The sequence below is a fragment of the Gadus chalcogrammus genome, chromosome 7, assembly GCF_026213295.1.
Source record: "Gadus chalcogrammus isolate NIFS_2021 chromosome 7, NIFS_Gcha_1.0, whole genome shotgun sequence".
In the NCBI taxonomy this organism is placed as follows: domain Eukaryota; kingdom Metazoa; phylum Chordata; class Actinopteri; order Gadiformes; family Gadidae; genus Gadus; species Gadus chalcogrammus.
Genome location: NC_079418.1, coordinates 2,594,274 through 2,615,489, shown reverse-complemented (window position 1 = coordinate 2,615,489; position 21,216 = coordinate 2,594,274). Strand labels below are relative to the sequence as shown.

Sequence of the window (21,216 nt, the reverse complement as noted above, 5' to 3'; positions counted from 1 at the left end):
AGGGATTCTGGTTTCAACATTAAATGGGATATGTTTCCATACAGGAAATGCACTGCTGATGTACCAGCGGGCTTCCCTGGGGTGCAAGACAGGGAAAAAGGACAAGGAGGACCCTGCGAAGCCATGCCCAACGTTTTTGTACATACATGCAGAAGGGGGCACCAGCCAAGAGGGGGATGAGGTTCCTCTTTAACCTGAAGAAGTTGCAAGAGTAAAAACATTACTTCGGAGCACCCCATTGATTACAATTTAAAAATAAATATATTCTCAAAGACAATGCTAAGTAATGTTTGTTTACAACTGTTTATAACTGTTCTTTCTGCAGGTGGCCACTTGTGCTGAAAAGAGCAAACTGGCAACCATTAAGAATATGATGTGCAATATGAAGGGGTTCATTAAGCATGTGGAGCTCTTCCATCGCTGAACAAGCAAAATCACTGGGGTGCAGATGGGGCAGATACAGCAGACAAAGCCCTCCAGAGCGACATTCTGCGGGACGTGGTGAGCCACCGCCAAACAATAAAGAAGAAGAGTCGTAAGTTTCTTTTTTTTAATCTTTGTTTTTGAAGTAATTTTAATGTTTTCTAAGTGTGTGCCTCACTAAACTACTTTGGTCCCATGGTTTCCTTAAAGGTTGGGTATGGAATTCGCTTTCTTGGCAATTTTTGCAAAATTAATTGAAATCCTTATCATAACCCACTTACAGCCACTGAGTTAGAAGTACTGACATGAAAATTAAACAAGTCAATCATCTGTGGAACGGGCAGGGCTCGAAAAACTCCAGCCAATGATTTCCAGAGCCACCGAGTTGCATTGGACAGTAAGTACGTCAATCAAACGGTCGTACTGCAGTCCCCCTCCCCCGCGCGCAACCCCTTCATGCACGTACTCAAACCTTGTGACTTAGAGCAAGCTTCTGTTTGTTGTTACCCTGCGGTAGCTACTGGAGCTAGCTAACTAGCAAATGACTCGCTCTCGAGCATCTGTGTTCGCTCGTGCATGATTGCGCGTCCATGTACTTGGAATGGGTGGAGTCAGAGTCAGCGTTGAAGGAGAGGGGGTAGGACCATTTGAGTTGTGTGTTTTCAAAATCTGCTGTCATTTCGCAAATCCCATACCTAACCTTTAACCATACTTTTGCGTATTTTAAGAACATAAGCTGCCCCCACATAGCCTCTAGGAAGCAGATTCAAACACACAAGCTGTATTACCCTCACATAGCCACTAGGAAGCAGGACCGAACATATAAGCCGTAAATACTGTACATAGCCACAAGGGGAGCAGGACCTTACTGAAGGCTGCAATAGCTACTCCATCCACAGAAGGCAGCACCTTTAGACAGGTGAGGAAGCCGAGGTAAATACATCACATAGGCCACGCCTACTAGGTATTTAACCAGTGCCGTGTTCCAATACCCGTACTTCCATGAGTATACTTAAAGGAAGTATACTATCTGTACTCACTGAGTACGTTAATTTTTCAGATGCGAGCGCTGTTCCAAATCGAGTACTCCGTGGTGCACTTACCGGAAATGACGATCGCGACAGCTGCCGCTTGTCACCCGCCAAAAACATCCCGCTTTGAAGTGTGAAATAAAGTACCTGATGTGTTAAAACATATTTTGTTTAGTTGTGCAATCCTGCAATATGGGTCCGTGAATGTAGCAAATGTGGAGAATGCGCCAACGTCTTCGACGTTACCTCCTCCTCCTGACAGAGACAGACAATGCTAGGGCAGGTGTTATTTAAATGTCATGTATGCTTCTTTTTTTTTGTCTACCAACGTAGCCCATACAACAGCAGCATTAGACCTGTCATATAAGTTATAGTGGGGGTTGTAGTCATCATATTATGATATCAATGATCAAGTTTAGTCTACAAGTTTAGTGTACTAGTACTACCAATGCTGTCTCTACTTTCTTAAAAGTTCTTACCATGTGGAGCCTTCATTCTTGAATTAAAAATGCAAACGTTTTACATACCCAGGTTACTGTCTGGAAATACATAAGAGACAACTTCAAAGAGGCTTTGATTGTCATGCCTAGTATAATTGTCATGCCCAGTATACAGTAAATACTGCTAACATATTAGCAGTATTTACTGTACACAACAGTTCCAATAGTAACCTAATTGGAGTTCAATGCAAAAGACAACACATCAACTTAAAAATGACTGATTTTATTAACGATAAATAATAGAGAATTCAATAACAAACTTCAATAATAAACAAATAATAATCAATGAATTAATGTCCACTTTCTCTTACAGCCTCCCAACCCCAGGCGGTATTGTCAGCTCAATCATACAGTGCCGATTCTCAAGCTGTATTTTGATGGCCAGAGTGACCTGCGGGTTGACTTCCGCTTATCAAGGGGGTCTTTTAACGCCCTTATGGAAGCCATGGGGAGCGACGCAGACCACGGCTGGGATCCGGAGATCGCCTGCCTGGTCTTCCTGTTCTGGTTGGCCAGTGGTACATCGTACCGTGTCGTCTCCAGGGCCTTTGATATGCCCAGAACATCCGTCCACCGTGCCGTCCACACCACCAGTGCGAAGATTGCCTCCCTGTTCGCGCAAACGGTCCAGCATCCCACAGAGGAGGAGTTGGTGACTGTGGGCGCAGGATTTGCACGCATGGCAGGGTCGGCGGCCTTCAACAGGGTGGTGGGGAGCATTGACGGCTGCCACGTCAGAGTGAAGCCCCCTTCACAGGATGCCGACTGCTACCTGAAACGCAAGCTTTTCTATTCGGTTCAGCTTCAGGCTGTGGTTGACCACACAGCAATGTTTATCGATGTGTGTGTGGGGTACACCGGGTCAGTGCATGATTCGAGGGTACTGAAGAACAGCCCCCTGTACCTAGAGAAGCAGTACCCTCCACCAGGGTACTGCCTCATCGGGGATGGGGGGTACCCCTGCCTGTCCTACCCCATGACCCTGATGACCCCCTACCGTCAGCCTCTCAGGAGCCAGCTGCAGGCAGCCTACAACAGCTGGCTGACAAAGGCCCGAGTAGTGGTGGAGCGGGCCTTTGGGATCCTGAAGACCAGGTGGAGAGCCATATTTCTGAAGGCGCTGGAGGTGGACGTCCTGTTCGTCCCGGAGGTCATCCTCTGCTGCACCATACTACACAATATTTGCCTGAGCCGGGAAGACGTGCTGGACCCTGAGGACCCTGAGGACGGCGAGGCTGGAGCAGCAGAGGAAGAGGATCCAGGACGGGAGGCAGGACGGATTTCCCGTGATCCGTACGGATCAACCCTCACGGTTCGGGACGCAAGTGATCCGCGGATCGGCTGATCATTTTTTTTTTTTTATCAGCAGTCTTGTTATCTTTATTGTTGTTGTTGATCCGAAAATTATCCGACCCGTGACTCAAAAACCGTGACCCGAACCGTGAGATTTGTGATCGGTTGCACCCCTATTACTAGTATATCATTGCCAGAACGTTACCCTCTAAGCTTAGCTAGCCCTAGCGTTACGTAACGTTATGTTTCGTCAGTTTACATCAAAGTTGAACATAGCGTCCCAACAGGCAATTTAAACTTATTTTGTTTTCATCTTTCATGTAGCATTTTGTGAATGGACAGCCTACCCCTGAGTATCCCGACCCTGTACTTGCTGTACAAGTGTCGAACCAGACTAGGGAGCAGCTCGGAGGCTGTCGAAAGCCACCCCAAAAACGGTAAGCCTAAATTACATGTCAATAATATTTGATTTGAAGTGCAGTATATAACTCTATATTTAACCTGTTAGTACATGTCATATAGCCTAACGTTACTGTTACTGTAAATAAGAACATGTTATTGACTCGCTGGTTAAATAAAGGTTAATGATGATGATATACAATATAATAGAAACAAAGTACTGTAAATTCATGTCCCAAAAATCTATACAGATGCAGATTAAGTGTGCAGGATGCCTCTGGCTCCACCTCCAGCACTGATGATGCAGACGAGACTCAACAGTATATTGTTGACAGTGGTGAGTGATAAGCCTTTTTCAAGTTAATACTGGCGTAACAGGAGTGGAATAGCCTGCCCAATCCCATTACCTCTGTATTGTGTTGAATGATAGAATAGGCAGCAAGATGTTTCAGACAGTGAATAAGTTCCTTTATTGGCACTTTCATTCTCTGTTCAGAGGTCAAAACAAACAAGAAGAACAAAGAAACAAGAGAACAAAATAAGAGTCCATACATACATACAGTAAGACGATCACGGATTTATCTCACTGGTATGTAACATAGTAGTCAAAGAAAAATGCATCAAGCTTGCTCTTCATCTCTTCCCATTTTGCAACATCAAATTGTATTCTTTCTAGGTGGTAATCTTCCTCACATTTAACAAAAAAATCACACCATGACATACCCGTGAGCTCAAGCTGCCCCATTATTTGATAATGATGGGCATGACACTCTTTTAGTTTATAGCGTCCATCTGCCTGCTTGCAAAGGTAAGGACACTCTGTAAAGCTGTTCTTGGATGGGCACTTAATTTCTAAAAGCCCATAGCTTGGGCTTTCACTCCCTCCTCTCTCTATCACCTTACGGTCAGGTGAAGTACCAAGGTGTGGGGCATCAGGATTTACAACAAAACCACATGGATACACTAGATTACCTGTGAGCTTCGTGTACTGTGTTGCTGCTATGGGCTCTTGTTCTACACCTCTTTTCATGGCCTTAGTTTGTAATGATGCGGCACTCTTTAAAGGGACACTATGTAATATTTTGAGTAATTTATTACCTCAAATCAACATATTCATTCATAAATAAGTCCTCATTGGTGTAAAATTATCTCTGCCAAAAATCTCACTTATCCTCCTGAGCGAAGAATAATTAATATTAATATCAATATGGTTACATAGGACGGGTAAGCTTCATGGAGGCTTCCATTTTCTTCCGGTCTATGAGCTGCCGAGAGGGTCAAAAAGCACTACGTCGTACAGGAATTGCAAACGCGTTTTCACTCTGAGCCAGCGTGACGGTGGAACAGAGCTTATTTTAGCGAGACGAGTTTTACCGGCAAATTTGATTATGCACCGCATTTGTTTGAAAGACCATAGTTATGCCACGCCACAGGAGAAGGAATCATCGTCGCCAAAAAAACGACGATGTGTAAGCATGTATAACATGGTTTTCCATGGCAAAGAGATGGGCGCTCCTATGTTTGAGCGACTCGTCATTGAAAGGCTACTTTATTACATATTTAATTTACTTTTTCACATTTCTGTCGAGTTTAAATCGTGACAATATTCTTATGACTTGGATACTGTCAAATGCGTTGGAGGAATTCAAAAGCCATTCTTCATCAAGTTATGGAGGTTTATTCTCTGCTGGGGTCACCACGTATCCAAATCCACCAAGACGCACTTACGCTAGAGCGGACCTTCTGGAGCTTCAACTCGCTTGCCAGACAGTTGATTTATCACCCGAACAACTGGATTTCATACCAACAACTCTGATAAAGAAGACAATACGGAGGAAAAGAAGATCGAGAGGAGGAATTAGGAACAGGATAGGAGACGAGGAAGTAAACTCGTTGCCAGGGCGTCTAACTGGCGGCGCGTACAGTCGCAGCGGCCCCTCTTGAGATCTGTGAGATTGAGATTGAATGTTTGAGTGTGAGACGTCCTACGAACGTAGTTTATGACAGGGAAACAATATTGAACATTAGGACATTGAGAGCGAGTAACATCACTGGCATTCGCTGGCATCTGGACATACTACGCAAACACAGAATACTAACGGACACTGTGACACCGTGCCCGCAACTGCCCGGAGGAGGAAGCAGCAGAGACGGGGTGGACGTAAACAAACTGAACAGCTTCTTTCAGCTCCTACCCTCGATGACAAAATGACAATAAATTTGATTTGATTTCGATTTGATTCCGTTTGTTACAATGTAAATTGTTGGTATTTAGAATACTGTTACATTGTTGAAATCAACGGATTACAATGCGTTGATTAGGATGCGTGCTCAGCCGCACGCATTATGGGAATTATTGTTTTGATTATCGGTAACTCCAAGACTACCAAAGGCTATGTCAACTTTTATGTTATCTGACATTTTATGCAATCTGACATTAAATGACCTACTGTTATTTATCATCTGTATAGTTATTTGTCATGTTGGAAAGTCCACAACTGCTGGAGTCAAGTTCCTTGTCTGTAAGAATGCTTGGTCAATAAACCTGATCTGATTTGTCCATCTAATTTGTCCAGTTGTCCACGAACCTCATCATCACTCGAATGACTCGATGAGGTAGCCTAGTAGGTGTCATATCACAGCTTCTTGGCACATACTGCCCACCGTAGTTTTTGGACAAGCGAGCACTATTAGTTTGAATGCAATATACAATTGTACCACCAGATGTTACACAGTGTCCCTTTAAGCTTGTAGCAAGTTTTTCATGGTCAGCTCTCCTAGAGCAGATTCTTTTAAAAGAGGTTGATGTTATTCGGGCAGACCTTGCATGGAAACACAAGTTGTTTGTGCTCTGTTCCCTGGTTTCCTGTTCCAGAGCTATAGAATCAGGCAAAGACATTTTCAGTTCTGTGTAACAACGCATGGCACTTTCACTCAGAACTGTGCAGAAGCTGGTGGGTTGGGATGGCAGAGGAAAGTTGGGCAGGTCATCTGGTTGGCTGACAGGAGTTACTCCAGGATCAACAGAAGACTCTCCAACTTGGCAAACAAGTGGCAGCTTTAAAAAAGGGACAAAGATAAAGGATTATCAATAACATGCAAACATTTTTTCATTACAGAGAGTACTGAGCAACCCCCACTTCCTGGATGCCAGCTAGAAAGGGAGCCTGAGGAGGAGCAGAGCACTGAAAAGGAGAAGAAATTAGAAGAAGAAAACAACAACATGAAATTGAAATTGTCTTTAAAGGAAACTGAAATAGAAAGGCTGAAAGCACAAATTAGCACACTTAAAAAGAAAACTCTAACACCTGAACTACTTGAAAGCAGTGAAATCTCTAAAATGTTGGAATACAGTAGTGGGTTTACATATGATCGATTCAACCAACTGTGCACAATATTTGGCATCCCAAATGATCCACACACCACTCAAATAAATGTGCCCTTAAACTACAAGCGCAATGATTGGCAAGTTGCTGAGATGCCCCTCCGTAGCCAGTTGCTGTTTGTTTTAATGAAACTCCGCAACAACGAAGACCTAAAGAACCTTGCCTTTAGATTTAATATAACCACGCAAACAGCAAGTACTATTTTCAATTCCTGGATTCATTATATGTTTGACGTATTAGGTGAATTACCAATTTGGCCTCACAGAGATGTCATTGCACAAAACATGCCAGAAACCTAAAAAGCAGACTACCCATCCACATTTGCAATATTAGATTGTACAGAGCTGAAAATCGAAAGGCCAACGTCACTGGTGTTGCAAAGCCAGAGCTTTTCAAACTACAAAAGCACAAACACCCTAAAATCGCTAGTTGCCTGTGACCCCCGTGGTGCTGTGATTTTTTCATCTGCCCTCTTCACAGGATCCATGTCCGATAAGGAGATGGTCAGGCAATGTGGTATCATCCCGTTACTAGAGCAACTTATAGAGAGTGGCTATTTGCAAAGAGGGGATGGCATAATGGCTGATAAGGGCTTCTTGATCGAGGAAGAGATGCGAGCAGTCGGACTGCAGTTAAACCTGCCACCGTTTTTGATTTAAGAGGCAAATGCCCGCTGGAGATGTGCTGGTGACAAAGCGCATTGCAAAGCACAGGGTGCACGTAGAGAGGGCCATCGGTAAAATAAAAAAGTTCAAGATGGTGTCAGACAAAATTCCTAATACAAGGTTAGGGATTATAAATCACATCTGGTATGTGGTGAGCATGCTTTCAAACTTCCAGCCACACATACTTAAGTAAGGGACAGTCTGGGAGAGTCGTAGCATCACATGGCAACAAATACAAAGTATTACTACATGACATTATTACTGCTTTAACCTGTTATTTTTACTCACCACTGTGGGGCATTTTGTCAGCCTGAGCTGTGGAAGGTGCTAGAAATCCTTGTTTCATGTTTTTATGTGTAGGTGTATATAATATGTCAGCCCAATTTTCCTTTTTTTACATTGTAAGCACAATTTAGAATTTGTAAATGTCAAATTTTAATGAAACTTTAATAAAATCTCACCTGGTGGCTTAGACCGCACCCCACTGCATACTTCCTGCCTCCAACTTCTACCTCAGGTGCAGTTTCATCAGCAATGTAGCTTATAGGTGCATCTGACATCTCCCTCAGTAGACCATAGTTACACTGCTGTCCCTAACTCTTTCCTTTAACAAATACATTCAGAGGTGAGTATTATTGTCTATCATGTTACACAGTACACAGGAATATGTTCAGAACAGTGTGACTGATGGTGTTGCTGTAGAGTACATGGAAAGTAAAATACTTACTCATTGTGGATATAGCTGGACATGATGGGTTTCCGCTTGCGGTTGACTTTGGCCTTGGCTACCACCACACTGCTCACAGGTTGTCCAGTTATTTTTTTACCCCTGGCTTTGTGCCACTGCTGAGGCTGGCGTTTGGAGGAGATGTCATTATGTCTGGCACGGCACAGGTCCAGGGTGTACATAAGGCCCACAATGTGAGAGCAAAAACCTGGTGAACTGATTTAAGCCAGAAGTAGCATTAGGTGTTTGTTTTGGAAATGCTATTTGCAGTGACTATGAATTGCTTATGTCAACCAGCCTTATGACAATAATGTTACTAGCTAGTTACTGCAATATTAGAGTGCCTTGACATGTAACCTTACATCCATGTTGTAACAACATATTGTAACAAGCTAGACTCTGATGACGTTGCTTCTTGCTAGAAAGGATAGTTGAAAGGATGTTGACTAGCTATCTAACTAATTTAAATATTTCAGTCAACATCCTCCTGAAGTATACAAGTGTCCTGAACTTACCCGGCAGTGCAAGAGCATAACTGGTCCAAAAGGCTGTGCTCGTTGCATGTGAGGTAGAGATCATGGGGTTTCTCCGATTTTGCCATTGACCGGTACGCTTTCGCCTCGACAGTCGTAGTGTCCCCTTATTTGTTTATTTTAATGTTTTTAATGTATCCCTCCACCGCATACTGTAACCCCTTTTGCCTCGATCTGGAGGATATCGCACAAGTATTGCTCCAAAAAGAGTCACTGACACGCACCGCTATATTTTTCCCCGACATGACACTGTGTTGACACTCCGTCGGCGTCAAGAAGCTTGTCGGGCTAGCAACGGTAACTAAGGGGGGCGGGGCTTTTGCGAAAGGTCAATTGCCTCGTGCATGTGCTCAAACCATTTCCAGGACGCGGCAGTGGTCTGACCCCCCTCTGTGCTTACTCCAGTCGGAGGGTTCTTAAGATCCTATGTAGTAAGAAGAACAACAACAAGGAAACACACAGCTTGAAAAGCTCTGAAACCCTATGTTGTACAAATTTCTTAAAGGACAATTCCGGTATTTTGAACATTGAGCCCCCTTTCTGGTTTGTTTAGGCTGAAATAGAGTGGGTGACACCGAAATTTGAACTATTAGTCCTTTCTCGGGTATTTGGCTCATTTTGAATCGCTCCTGCCTGCTTCACAATGGTTGTCGGTGTGCATACACCAACCTGTCATCCCAGCAACCCTAAACGTTCGTTTTCGAAAATGTGCAAGTAACCGAGTGGTTAGTGGCATTTGTGAAGTTTAAAAAAAAAATATCGGCGGAATATATGGTTTCTGTCGTGTTTTATTGCACGTTTATCGCCAGTTGATTTCAGTTGGAAGACTCATTACTGCTCGTTGATATTACTCCGCCGAACCGGAAAGGTGGGCTGTTTACGTTGGTTTGAAGTCTTGTACCGTGACTTGAGCACCTCGGATTAGGGAAAATCATTGAAAATGGAATATGAAAGGTGGCTTCTGGAGGACGCACTCGATTTTGAGTTTGACGGCAGAGGATATCGGTATGAACCAGAATACACCCAAGAGGAGCTACGTGAGATGGAGGCTAGGGCTACGGAGGCGCCTGAAGCTCCGGCTGAAGCGGTCCCCAGGATCGCGGGAAATTGGTGGTGTGCCTGTGGGAAGTGCAGGCAGATGCCGACGGAGCACGAAAGTAGGTGCTGCACGGAGTGGGACCTTGTCGTCACAGCTGGTATGGCCAACCTCAATGTCTCGGTCGACGAGACTGTGTCGCCCTGCATCTCTCTAAATGAAGTGCGCCATCTCCTAAATAAAACCGTGCTGGATACTTTCTTCTGGGTCCCTAAAATTAACTGGAAGAAACGCCCCACACCCGAAGGACCGAATGGCCAACTGTCAGATAGGTAAGCTACATTGATGTAATGTATTTCATATTCAGATGCCAATTTGTATAATTCGCATGTAGCTCGACTATAATGTTTTTGAAAACGGTGCCACCGTCTCATTACTAGTAGTTACTGACCCAGTCTTTGCTCTATCCATGTTTTGTTACCCTCAGTCAATACCGACTTGTGGCTTATCGAGTCATTCTGGAGTGGGCCCTCAAAGGTCAACCACTGGGACGAGGAAATCGCCTTGCATTACCCAGTTGCGTGGTGTGGGCTGTTAGGGATGCGTTCCCATCCCCCACTGGACAGTATGCTGGGTTTAAACCCTGTGAAATAGAGGAATTATTCTGAAATCATTTTTTTTATTCTTCTTTTTTTTATTCTTCTTATTCCAATCTATCTATATGTATATGTATATCCGTCATTTCATATATGATATATTTATCCACAATGCCGTATGTGTGTATGTATGTGTATGTATGTATATATGTGTATGTGTGTATATGTATATGCATGTGTATATGTATATATGTTTATTTATGTTTACATTTATTTATTTATATTTATATTAATCCTCTATACAGTTCTCTACATTTATCTTTTATTTTACTTGAATCCTGTTTTACTTCTATTATTATCTCTACTTTCTATATTAGCTAAGAGTTTATTGTTTACTTTTTATAGTTAGTTAGTTAAGAGTTTATTGTTTATCTTATATTATTATTGTTTACTGTTTACTTTTTATTTTACTTTTTATAGTTATCTAAGAGTGTATTGTTTATCTTATATTGTATATAATTTAATATTGTGTTGTGTTTCTTTCTGTAAACTACTGGACAATCAATTTCCTTGAGGGAAGTCATCCCAAAAGGATCAATAAAGCCTAATCTAATCTAATATCTTACCCTTCTGTTCCTACCTTCTGTTCCTACCTAACTGCATTGCGTTTACTTTTTAATTTCTTCTCAATAAAAAAAACTTTTGTTCTAAAATCGTTGGTTTTATTTAGAAAGTGCACTAGTGTCTGTAGGCCTAAACATGTTTTCCTAATGGGTAAAGGTAGACATAGGCCGACTGTATTTACAAACACATTTACAACACTACCACTTGAACACCCTACACTTCACTCTTTATTATACCTCATTACTTTATTATTATTAATGCTGCTACTTATTTATTTTTATACTTATTTATTTTTAAACTTATTTTATATTTTTTTCTTGCAGCTATGTGTATGCTGAGGAACCAAGCCTAATAATTTTGCTCTTGTGTAGCCTACTGTACAATAAGGGGTAATAAAAGTGATTCTGATTCTGACATATAAACAAATTTACAATCTGGATCCTTGGTTTTTCAAACATCAGTGTGGCGAGGGAATCTGGATTGATGTTTCCTGATTAAATCTTCCTTGGGGGGTCTCTCCTTAGTTGCAATGTTTGCAGGCCGCTGGACATGTGGAATGTCTTCCGGTGTTCTTTCCTCCCTTCTCTCCAACACGAGTTTCACAAGGTGTTGTGTGAAGTACTGACTAGTAGGCTCATAGATCTTCTTGGCTACCCATTCCTTGCTCTGTTTTGGGAACACCATACTGTATCTTGGAAGTCCTACACAGAGAACATTATTTCTTAGCCAAGTTGTGACAAACACATTTAGGGGCTTACTTATGAAATCTCAATACCTTCTGAAGTCTCTGTCTGCTGTCGGCCAACATTGTAATTGTTGTCCAGGATGGCTAGCTGTGTTCGGGCTACCATGGTGTCGTACCGAAAATGCAGTCGTTTCGGCAGATATTTTAGCATAACGTTGTGGTACACCTCCAAAGATCCTGTAAATTAAAGTGTTTCATTAGACATTGAGAGAGTGACTACATAGGTTGAAAAGTTGCATAGATCTGTTTCATAATGCTATATACCTGTATGTTTGAAGCGAGTCATCTGCTCAAGGTCTTTCAGCAGTCTTTTAACTTCAACAATATTCCGTAAAGACTTGAAGACTTGAGACTCTGGCTGGAGCCATCGCTTTGTCCTTTGCTGATCTGGGTTGAGAGCAGGGTGAGGGCATGCCCACTTTCTTCCATCTTGCTCCCATGTGTGCTCCCCACAGATGTGGTGGAGGACTGAGGTCCACCGTCGCTTCAGTTCCTACAGAATATATTACATTTCAAGACTATTTGATAATCTTCTGACTGGATTTCAGTGCAATCTTTATACATTCTTTATGCATTGGGGTTATTACCTCAGCACTCTCACCACAAGATGAGCATGAGAACCAAAAGTGATTGAGGATCGCCCGAATCCAGCCCTGCAGGACCTGATTTTCCTTTTTGTTGGCGAGTGCTACCAGTTTTTTCTTTATGCCTGTGTAATGGTAATGAAACACATTACCACAAATGTGGGTGAGCCAAATGTGAAGGTTCTCCTTCACAGTACAAGATATGTGGTCTTGATACATGGAAGGTCTATCAGGTTATGATTTGATGAGTCATTGAGTCAATCACAATTTACATTGTTTTGATACAACTATTTACCTTTTGATACATGCCAAGGATCAAATTCATGGTGAACATTCTGGAATTCCTCCCTCATTATTTTCCGAACTGATGTGGCCCGGTCTGTAGTGATGAGGTCTATATCTACTCCTTCATTGAAAATGAGATGGTTGAGGCCCCTCCTACAGCCTTGGGACTCCATGGCAACTGAACTGCTAGCTTCCGTTACCTATTGACGAAAGAGAATAGAAATGAATGAATTAGCAATAGCAAAAAAACTAATACAATACACCCACTGAATAATGCTTTATCTATACTCTGTCACCCAGAGTATAGTTTCACAAATCGGACAAGCAGCATTTTAGTTTTACCTGTAGTAGTTGAAAGTGAATGATCTCATTACTGGATAGAAGCTGAAACGAATAGGTGGAATACTTGCAGCTGTAGCCTGTAGAATGTAATAGCGTGACAACATGTGAGTCCTCCTTACTATCCAGAGGAAAACATTTCCAACAGTCTTACAATCCATACCTCCATGTTATTGTATCAAAGAAAAAAAACACACTCACCTGGTGAGTCAGACCTGGCATCTCCACACAGCTCTATGGACTCGCCTTCAGCCTTTTGTCTAATAAGTCGCCTAATGAGATTCTCATGATGATCCTTGTATGCAAAGTGTACTACTGGAATAAGGTAGTCGGATTGGATGGAGTAGTACTGGGATTTCTTCAAGAGTTGCAAGTTTAGGATGCTGGCCCACTCGTGTACTTCAGTGAAAGTTGTTCCAGAGAAAAGCGTAGCAGCAGAAACAAGCAAGTTATTCTGTGCCATTCCTCTTGCATCAGGACATGATGCCCACTTGCCATGATGATTGTTCAAACATGTCCATTCAATCTTTAGTTGGCTGCCTGTAGTTGTCACTTTTTTATCAGTGATTTGTGCGGCACATATATGGCATGTTCTAAACAGTTGCATGATGCTAGACTCGTTCACAATCCATTTTCTTTCATCCCACTCCCCTTGCTCTTCTGAGGCACTTGAACTGGAGGTTTCACTTGAACTTGACTGTTGACTGAGGCTGAAGCTCATGTATTTTGGGTCATCCTCAATGACTGAGGAAATGCTTGTGTCCATTTGAAGCATCTCAGTTTCACAATCATCTGGCTGTTGAAAAGTGAAGCAAAGGAATACTTACAATTATAGTGATAACTAGAAAATGCATTTCCTGCAGAAAATGCTGTAGTGCAAAGTGAGGTTGAAAATATGTTTTAATAAAGCCACATAGATTAAGACATAAAGAAACGTATGTCTTAAATCAAGTGATGGGGTTTGAACAAAAGTTCAAAAGTCTAAATGGAGTAAACAATGTAAACATTTGAGAAAATGGAAATGGTTGAAAACAAATAGAGTGACAGCTGAATGAAAAGCGCAAAGCATTGCTAAAAATGCAGAAATGTAAAATAAGTGTGTGTGTGTGTGTGTGTGTGTGTGTGTGTGTGTGTGTGTGTGTGTGTGTGTGTCCCAATCTGTCAGGACAAACTGCCCAATCTGGCAACACTGCTGAACGTCCGAAAATATTAAAAAAATCTGAAAAGAAGCGCGCGATTCCAAGCTATTCTGAATATTTTAAAATTTGAATGGAGTCTCTAGGTGAAAAATTGAGGAAGGAGATAGGTCCCAGTTTGTAGAGAAGAAAGAAAGAAAGAAAGAAAGAAAGAAAGAAAGAAAGAAAGAAAGAAAGAAAGAAAGAAAGAAAGAAAGAAGATACAATAGTTGAGCGCTGCATGCAGCACTCACCTAATAAACATTGTATCACCACAAGTAAGGTAACAATATAGTAACAATATAACTTACAGATAGTGAGAGCCTCTCCCTGATCACAGGGAAAGCAAGGTAACTGCCAGATAAGGACTTCCTTGGGGATTTATTGGATTGGTGAGGCCGTGGCTGTGGACTGGTGAGGACCAAGGATATGCTGGAGGTAGAAGGCTGGTCCACCACACCGCCAACAGCCTGCAACAAGTTGCAAAACACAACATCTCATCAACATTACTGACACAAATATTGTTGTTATGGCCATACTTGCCAACCCTCCCGATTTTCCCGGGAGACTCCCGATATTCACTATCCTCTCCCGTTTTCCTCCCGCGGTAAAAAATCTCCCGCAATTCTCCTGATTTCTGACAAGATTTCATGTCTCCCTGTTTCTCCCCACTTTCGTTATCATCACAACAACCTGTTGTTCGGAAAAGGATATTGGTTGAGTGAGCCCGCTGTTACCATGGAGACGTTTGCCACCGCTCCGCGGTAACAGCGGGCTCGACCAATCAGAGACGTCTCTCTGACACTACTCGTAGTACTCCTGGTATTATTTCTTGTGTTATTCTACCCGCACTCGTGAATAAACCTCAGTATTAGTAGTAGTATAAGTATAAACCGAGTATTTAAAGTATAGTATAGTAGTATAAACCGAGTATTTAAAGTATAGTATAGTAGTATAAACCGAGTATTTAAAGTATAGTATAGTAGTATAAACCGAGTATTTAAAAAGACAACAAAGAACGAAGACGAGACAATGGAGCCGAAAAGAAAAAAATACATTTGTAAATTCAATGAAGAATGGAAATCTGAGTTTGGTTTTCTCACTACAAGTTTTAAAGGTACTGGCCATGCCCTTTGTAAAGTTTGCCGGGTCGATTTTTCCGTGGAGCACGGCGGTCGGACAGATGTAAAGCACCATGCCAATACAGACAAACACAAGAAGGCAGTAGCTGCTTCACAGTCTCAGCCAAGCATCGTTGGTTGGCTGGGGAAAGGGAGACCAGATGCAGTCATTTATGCCGAAACCAAAATGGCAATGTTGGTGGCAAAGAATAATATTCCTCTGAGCTTTACTGACGAAATAAATAAGTCAGTAAGGGACATGTTTCCTGACTCGGATGTGGCAAAGAAGTATGCCTGTGGGAGGACCAAAGCCACACAGATAGTGAAAGGTAAGCCATTAACATACCCTTAGAAACATATAAAAAATTATTTTTTCGTAATGAAAATGATAAAAACAATCCATGTAAGGATAATGTTCCAAGCTTTCTATTTACTATGCGTACATGGGATAGGCTAATTTCACAGCCCATTTGCAGTGATGGTAAGAGTTTGAAAAACTGTATTTTTACTTAACAGGTGCCATTGCCCCAGAACTAGACAATGAAGTCTCACGTCTGTGCCAAAACCCCTTTGGTCTACTGTGTGATGAGGGCACAACCAGGAGCGCTGAGAAGGAATTTGTTATGTTGGCCAGAGTTTTTGACGAACAGACTGGAGAGGTAGTTACTAGGTTCCTGCACATGCCAGTGTGTAATATAGGCACTGCAGAGAACCTGTTCAGGTCCCTGGAAACAGTGCTAAGGTAAATAAATAAAAAATCCCTACTGTCCATATAAATGACAATACTCTTTAAAGGTTGACCACTGACTTGTAAGTTTGTGTTTTGATTTTTAGCGAGAGAAACATTGAATGGCAAAAAGTGGTGGCTTTCAATAGTGACAACGCCAGTGTCATGAAGGGGAGGCACAATTCTGTGGCCAGCAGGATTAAGGCAGTTCAACCAGGCCTTATCGACGTTGGCTGTATATGTCATCTGGTGCAGCTGGCAACAGGGTGTGGAGTTAAAGCTCTCCGCCAGCCAATTGAAGAGGTCCTGAGCAGCATATATGCTCATTTTGACATCAGGTAAGAAAATCCATATCAGCACATTGCACTTACTAATGAGGGTGTTGTGTTGTCTCTGTGGTACAGTTAGACCGATATTGGATGTAATTTTGGTCTCCTTAGATAAGACTTTTTAACCATTCTCCTATTTTTTTCCTTTATTTGACCTCAACTTTAGTGCCAAACGATGTGAAATATATAAAGAGTTTGTGGAGTTCACAGACTCAGAAAATTTGAAGCTGCTAAGGTACTGTGCAACAAGGTGGCTCAGCCTGCTGACCTGCATCAAGCGAGTCCTGAATCAGTGGAATGCGCTGCAAGCGTATTTCGAGAGTCATGAGGAAGTGGAAAAGCCTGGCAAGGTTAAGATGCTGGCAGGGCATTTAGCCAGCAAGAAGACCAAGTTCTTCTTCCTTTTCCTCTCCCAAGCGTTGAAACCACTGGCTGATTTCAATGTTGCATTTCAGGTGAGTCTCATAAGAATTGATTATTCAGTTAATCACCAACTATTTTGATAACCAATGTATTGGCATAAGTAATGGAAATGGAAATGGTTTCTATACTCCTGAGTGTAAACTGAATATATTTGGTTTGTGAGCAGTGCAAGTCATTTGGGGCTTTGGGAAACACTGATGCATGTTTTGACATTGATATTTGACCTAATTGTAGGCAGCTCTAATCATGAGATACGTGTTGACTCTTATCACCAGTTAATCTACATATTGCTAGTAAGAATTGTAGATAACTTAAAGGATGTGATATTCAGAATCATGTTATTAACTGAGGAATTGATTACGTATTTGTAGGCTGAAGGGGTGATGATACACAAGCTTCACAAGGAGATGACCAACCTGGTAAGAAGGTGGCTTGGAAGATTTCTCCCCGCTCACCTTATCGCTGATGTCCCACTGAAGGACATCAGTTTCAAGGACACAAGCCTCCAGTTGGAAAATGATGACCTCTGTCTTGGAGAGGAAGCACAAATGTTCTTGGAGGACAACATTGATGAGCTTTCCTCTTCAGTCCCAGAGCTTCTTAAGTAAGCTTTAATGTGTAATTCAAATAAGTAAACCCCATGAAGAAAAAGCTGAAATACCATCATACATTGGTTGTAATTGCATCTGTTCATGTGTCATAGGGCAGTGAGAGACTTCTTTGTAGCTGTTACCACCAAGATGATGTCAGCATTTCCCCTGGACAACATCATGCTCCAGAACCTGACAGCGCTTGACCCAGCGTCAAGGCATCAGTTTGCCCCAAAATCAGGTATGGTAATCATATAAATAATAACAAATAAATTCATAATTGCTTGCAGAGGTTTTTTACAGAAAAATAAATATCCAGTTCAGTTGTGTAAAAATGTTTGTATTTGCAGTGATAGAGCTAGGGAAAGGACTGCCACAGCTCAGCTTGGACATGGCTAGCCTCAGGGAAGAAGTTGTAGAGTACCAGGTGGTTGACAGGGCAGAACTTCCTGAGGAAGCAAGAATTGACAGGTTTTGGGCCATCATGGGAAAAGATGCTAGGTTCAGGAATCTGAGTAAATTGATGAAGGCATTGCTGTGCATTCCGCACAGCAATGCCTCTTCAGAAAGGGTGTTCAGCATGGTCAGAAAAATAGTCACAGAAAACAGGATGAGGATGGACAACTCCACCCTCTGCTCACTCCTGTCCTGCAAACTAAATTTTCCAGGACAGGCCCACACCTACGTTCCCTCAAGGAAGGTGTTACAGGCTGCAAAGCATTGCACTTTCAACTACAATAAGCATTGACGTACATGTAGCAGTTTACATGATGTAGTACTTTGTAGTTTTGTTTAGGGTTAGGGAAATTAAATCTATTGATATGTAATAATATGAAATGTAATAATATGCAATAATAATATGAAATGAAATGTAATGACATGAAATGTAAATTAAATGAAAGTATTCAACATAAAATTGAGGTTTCAATTTACTTATTTTTTAGTTTGTTTTATTATTTTAAAGTCACCAGAATGCGGGAAACAATGTCTTTAAAGCTGGAAATTTCCTGGGGGAGGACCCCCAGACCCCGCGCTTTAGTTTGGGAATTCTCCCTATTTTCGAAGTCTCAAGGTTGGCAAGTATGGTTATGGCTCAGACTGCCATTTGAACGGTTGTTCAAGCGATTATGTTATGCATGGTCGCCTGAGTATATAATAATATAAGATATATAATATGGGCTATAGATATCTATATATTATATATCACGGCCAAAATCACGGCCGTATGATGCCCATGTCTGATCTAACCTCTGTGGATACCCCATCAGCTCTCTTTAGGAGACGTTACGATCAAAAAACATTTTAAAAACGCTATTCTAGGTCAAAATACTAGTAGGCCTATAGACTAACTTCAGAATCATCGTCAAAAACATCAAGCAGCAACAACGAACTCGCTGTTTTGGTCCGTGTAACCTTCAGTTCGAGTCAGATGTTCAACCTAAACTAATCATAAACATAACGTTGTACATGATGTCTAGCTTACCCCGAGGTCTTCTTCGTCTAGCGTTGGTCCACAAAGCGTAGGTACAGCTGCCGTTTTCAGATGCAGTCTCTTCGGACACTTCTTTCGATGACTTGTTGATTTCAGGTAGTCCTCAGGCCGAAAGTGAAAGGCGCAAACGCGATGGTCGGCTTCCCGAAGTACATTTACTGGGGTGTTTATGTCGAACCCGAGGAATGAAAGCCACAACTTTCTGACTCTATGACTTTTAGGTGTGTTGAGAGGAAGCCGATGACAACTCCTTTTTCTAGAGATCTTCCCGCAGTTTCTGACCGCACAAATTCTTCCCATAATCGACTGCACGGTAACCACAGCTGATGCCTTGGTTTTGAACTCGACAGAAAATGAAGTTGAACGTCTTCTTCTTCTTCTTATTATATATAATTATATATTATATTAGTTATATATATATATATATACATATAGACCTATATATATATTATTATTATGCTTCTTCTTCCTCTGGAATATTGTCGTCAACATGTGGTCGAACTGTGTAACCAGCTGTGTAACCATGGTTACCCAGCTGGTTACACAGCGAGCGGAAGTTTATATGCGGTTGTGAGGTATCTGAAAAAATAGTTCCAATTAGCAACTAACACGGATATAAACCATATATTGCGGCGATATTTTTTTTTTAAACTTCACAAATGCCACTAACCACTCGGTTACTTGCACATTTTCGAAAACGAACGTTTAGGGTTGCTGGGATGACAGGTTTGTGTATGCACACAGAAAACCATTGTGAAGCAGGCAGGAGCGATTCAAAATGAGCCAAATACCCGAGAAAGGACTAATAGTTAAAATTTCGGTGTCACCCACTCTATTTCATCATAAACAAACCAGAAAGGGGGCTCAATGTTCAAAATACCGGAATTGTCCTTTAAATATCTTCAATAATATATTAGATTAACTTAGTGGAGATTCTGTGCTCATCCCACGGAACTAAAAATAGTTTTGGTTATGATCAATTTCATGAAGAAAAAAATGGTTATTAATACTTTTCTATTTTCCAGTTCAAGTGCTATATAGAAATGACTGCTCAGAGAATCTGTAAAGCTGACAAGGACGTAAAGAATGATGTGAAAACAGACCAACCTTGTATTTCTGCTTAAGGTCTTCCCTTTTTTTTTTTAGGAATGCAGTGGTCAGCCTCCCCATCAGTCCTCTCTCTTCTAGGAACACTCTATTTAACATGCAATAGGGGCACATTTCACAATTGTGAAGTGGGCGTGGCCGGTGTGACTCGATGGCTCCGCCATCCTCACCTGTCTAAAGGTGCTGCCATCTGTGGCTGGAGTAGTTGTTTCAGCTTATGTGTTCGATCCTGCTTCCTAGTGGCTATGTGAGGGTAATGCAGCTTGTGTGTTCGATCCTGCTTCCTAATGGCTATGTGGGGGCAGTTTATGTGCTTAAAACGTAACAGGTAACAGAACTGTTGGTGAAGATGTTTTAGTTAGAATACCGCTATCGTCAACCAATGTTACCCAGTGCTGGACAATATGTTAATCAATTTGTTCAACTTATCAATGTGTTATTGTTAATATTGTAATATTTCCTCTAAGGAGACTGCGATTTCGGTAGCAGACTAGCCTACTAGTTTGTTGTGATTAGGCGGGTGTTCAAACGTTAGCGATTAGATGTTGCTCTTTTGATGCATAGCCTACATTGTCATGCTGTTGCTCTTTTGATGCATAGCCTGTAGATTGTCATGCAACGTTATTTTAACGTTTCCAGAAACTAAATTACGTTTCCATTGACTAAATTAAATCTGTCAGTGTTTTTAGATGAGGGGATGAATGCCTTCCTAGATGAAGAAAGATCCCAACCCCCCATGGGACCTCTATACCAGCAGGATTGTGACCGGAATGCCTACTTCCTCAATGAAGCCTATACAGTCAGTGTTCAGATTGTCCTTCCAGGTAGGTCATGGAGCAGATCTAGATCATTTTCAGCAATAGAATCATGAGAATAGTGTTGCGTATTTTAAGCACATAAGCTGCCCCCACATAGCCACTAGGAAGCAGGATCGAACACACAAGCTGCATTACCCTCACATAGCCACTAGGGAGCAGTATCGACCACATAAGCTGCAATAACTACTCCAGCCACAGATGGCAGCACCTTTACACAGGTGAGGAGGGCGGAGCCATTACGTCACACCGGCCACGCCTATTTCACATT

General features: G+C 41.9%; 3 protein-coding genes across 3 annotated transcripts; 2 read left to right on the top strand and 1 right to left on the bottom strand.

Moving 5' to 3' along the window:
- Positions 1-2,399: 2,399 nt before the first annotated feature.
- On the top strand, positions 2,400-4,708 carry LOC130385450 (uncharacterized). Its single transcript, XM_056593952.1, has 2 exons — positions 2,400-3,684; positions 3,898-4,708. Exon 1 carries the CDS (start codon positions 2,400-2,402, stop codon positions 3,297-3,299), a length of 900 nt encoding a protein of 299 aa, XP_056449927.1. The 3' UTR covers positions 3,300-3,684; positions 3,898-4,708.
- Positions 4,709-9,537: 4,829 nt separating this feature from the next.
- LOC130385713 (uncharacterized) lies at positions 9,538-20,307 on the bottom strand. Its single transcript, XM_056594375.1, has 8 exons — positions 14,653-20,307; positions 13,368-13,962; positions 13,170-13,246; positions 12,838-13,027; positions 12,546-12,667; positions 12,223-12,451; positions 11,989-12,135; positions 9,538-11,914 (listed from the first exon to the last, which is right to left on the bottom strand). The coding sequence occupies exons 2-8, from the start codon at positions 13,939-13,941 to the stop codon at positions 11,664-11,666; spliced, it is 1,590 nt and encodes a 529-aa protein (XP_056450350.1). The 5' UTR covers positions 13,942-13,962; positions 14,653-20,307; the 3' UTR covers positions 9,538-11,663.
- Positions 9,756-10,924, top strand: LOC130385716 (P2X purinoceptor 7-like). Its single transcript, XM_056594378.1, has 2 exons — positions 9,756-10,325; positions 10,481-10,924. Exons 1-2 carry the CDS (start codon positions 9,898-9,900, stop codon positions 10,659-10,661), a joined length of 609 nt encoding a protein of 202 aa, XP_056450353.1. The 5' UTR covers positions 9,756-9,897; the 3' UTR covers positions 10,662-10,924.
- Positions 20,308-21,216: the final 909 nt, after the last annotated feature.

What these genes read in the sequence shown, in the direction of transcription:
- LOC130385450 (XM_056593952.1), top strand. Translation starts at nt 2,400, where the DNA reads ATGGGGAGCGACGCAGACCACGGCTGGGATCCGGAGATCGCCTGCCTG.
- LOC130385716 (XM_056594378.1), top strand. Translation starts at nt 9,898, where the DNA reads ATGGAATATGAAAGGTGGCTTCTGGAGGACGCACTCGATTTTGAGTTT. An exon ending in AATGGCCAACTGTCAGATAG is followed by an intron (nt 10,326 to 10,480) that starts GTAAGCTACATT and finishes TGTTACCCTCAG; the next exon opens with TCAATACCGACTTGTGGCTT.
- LOC130385713 (XM_056594375.1), bottom strand. Translation starts at nt 13,941, where the DNA reads ATGCTTCAAATGGACACAAGCATTTCCTCAGTCATTGAGGATGACCCA. An exon ending in TGCCAGGTCTGACTCACCAG is followed by an intron (nt 13,247 to 13,367) that starts GTGAGTGTGTTT and finishes TACATTCTACAG; the next exon opens with GCTACAGCTGCAAGTATTCC. An exon ending in GACTCGCTTCAAACATACAG is followed by an intron (nt 12,136 to 12,222) that starts GTATATAGCATT and finishes TTTAATTTACAG; the next exon opens with GATCTTTGGAGGTGTACCAC.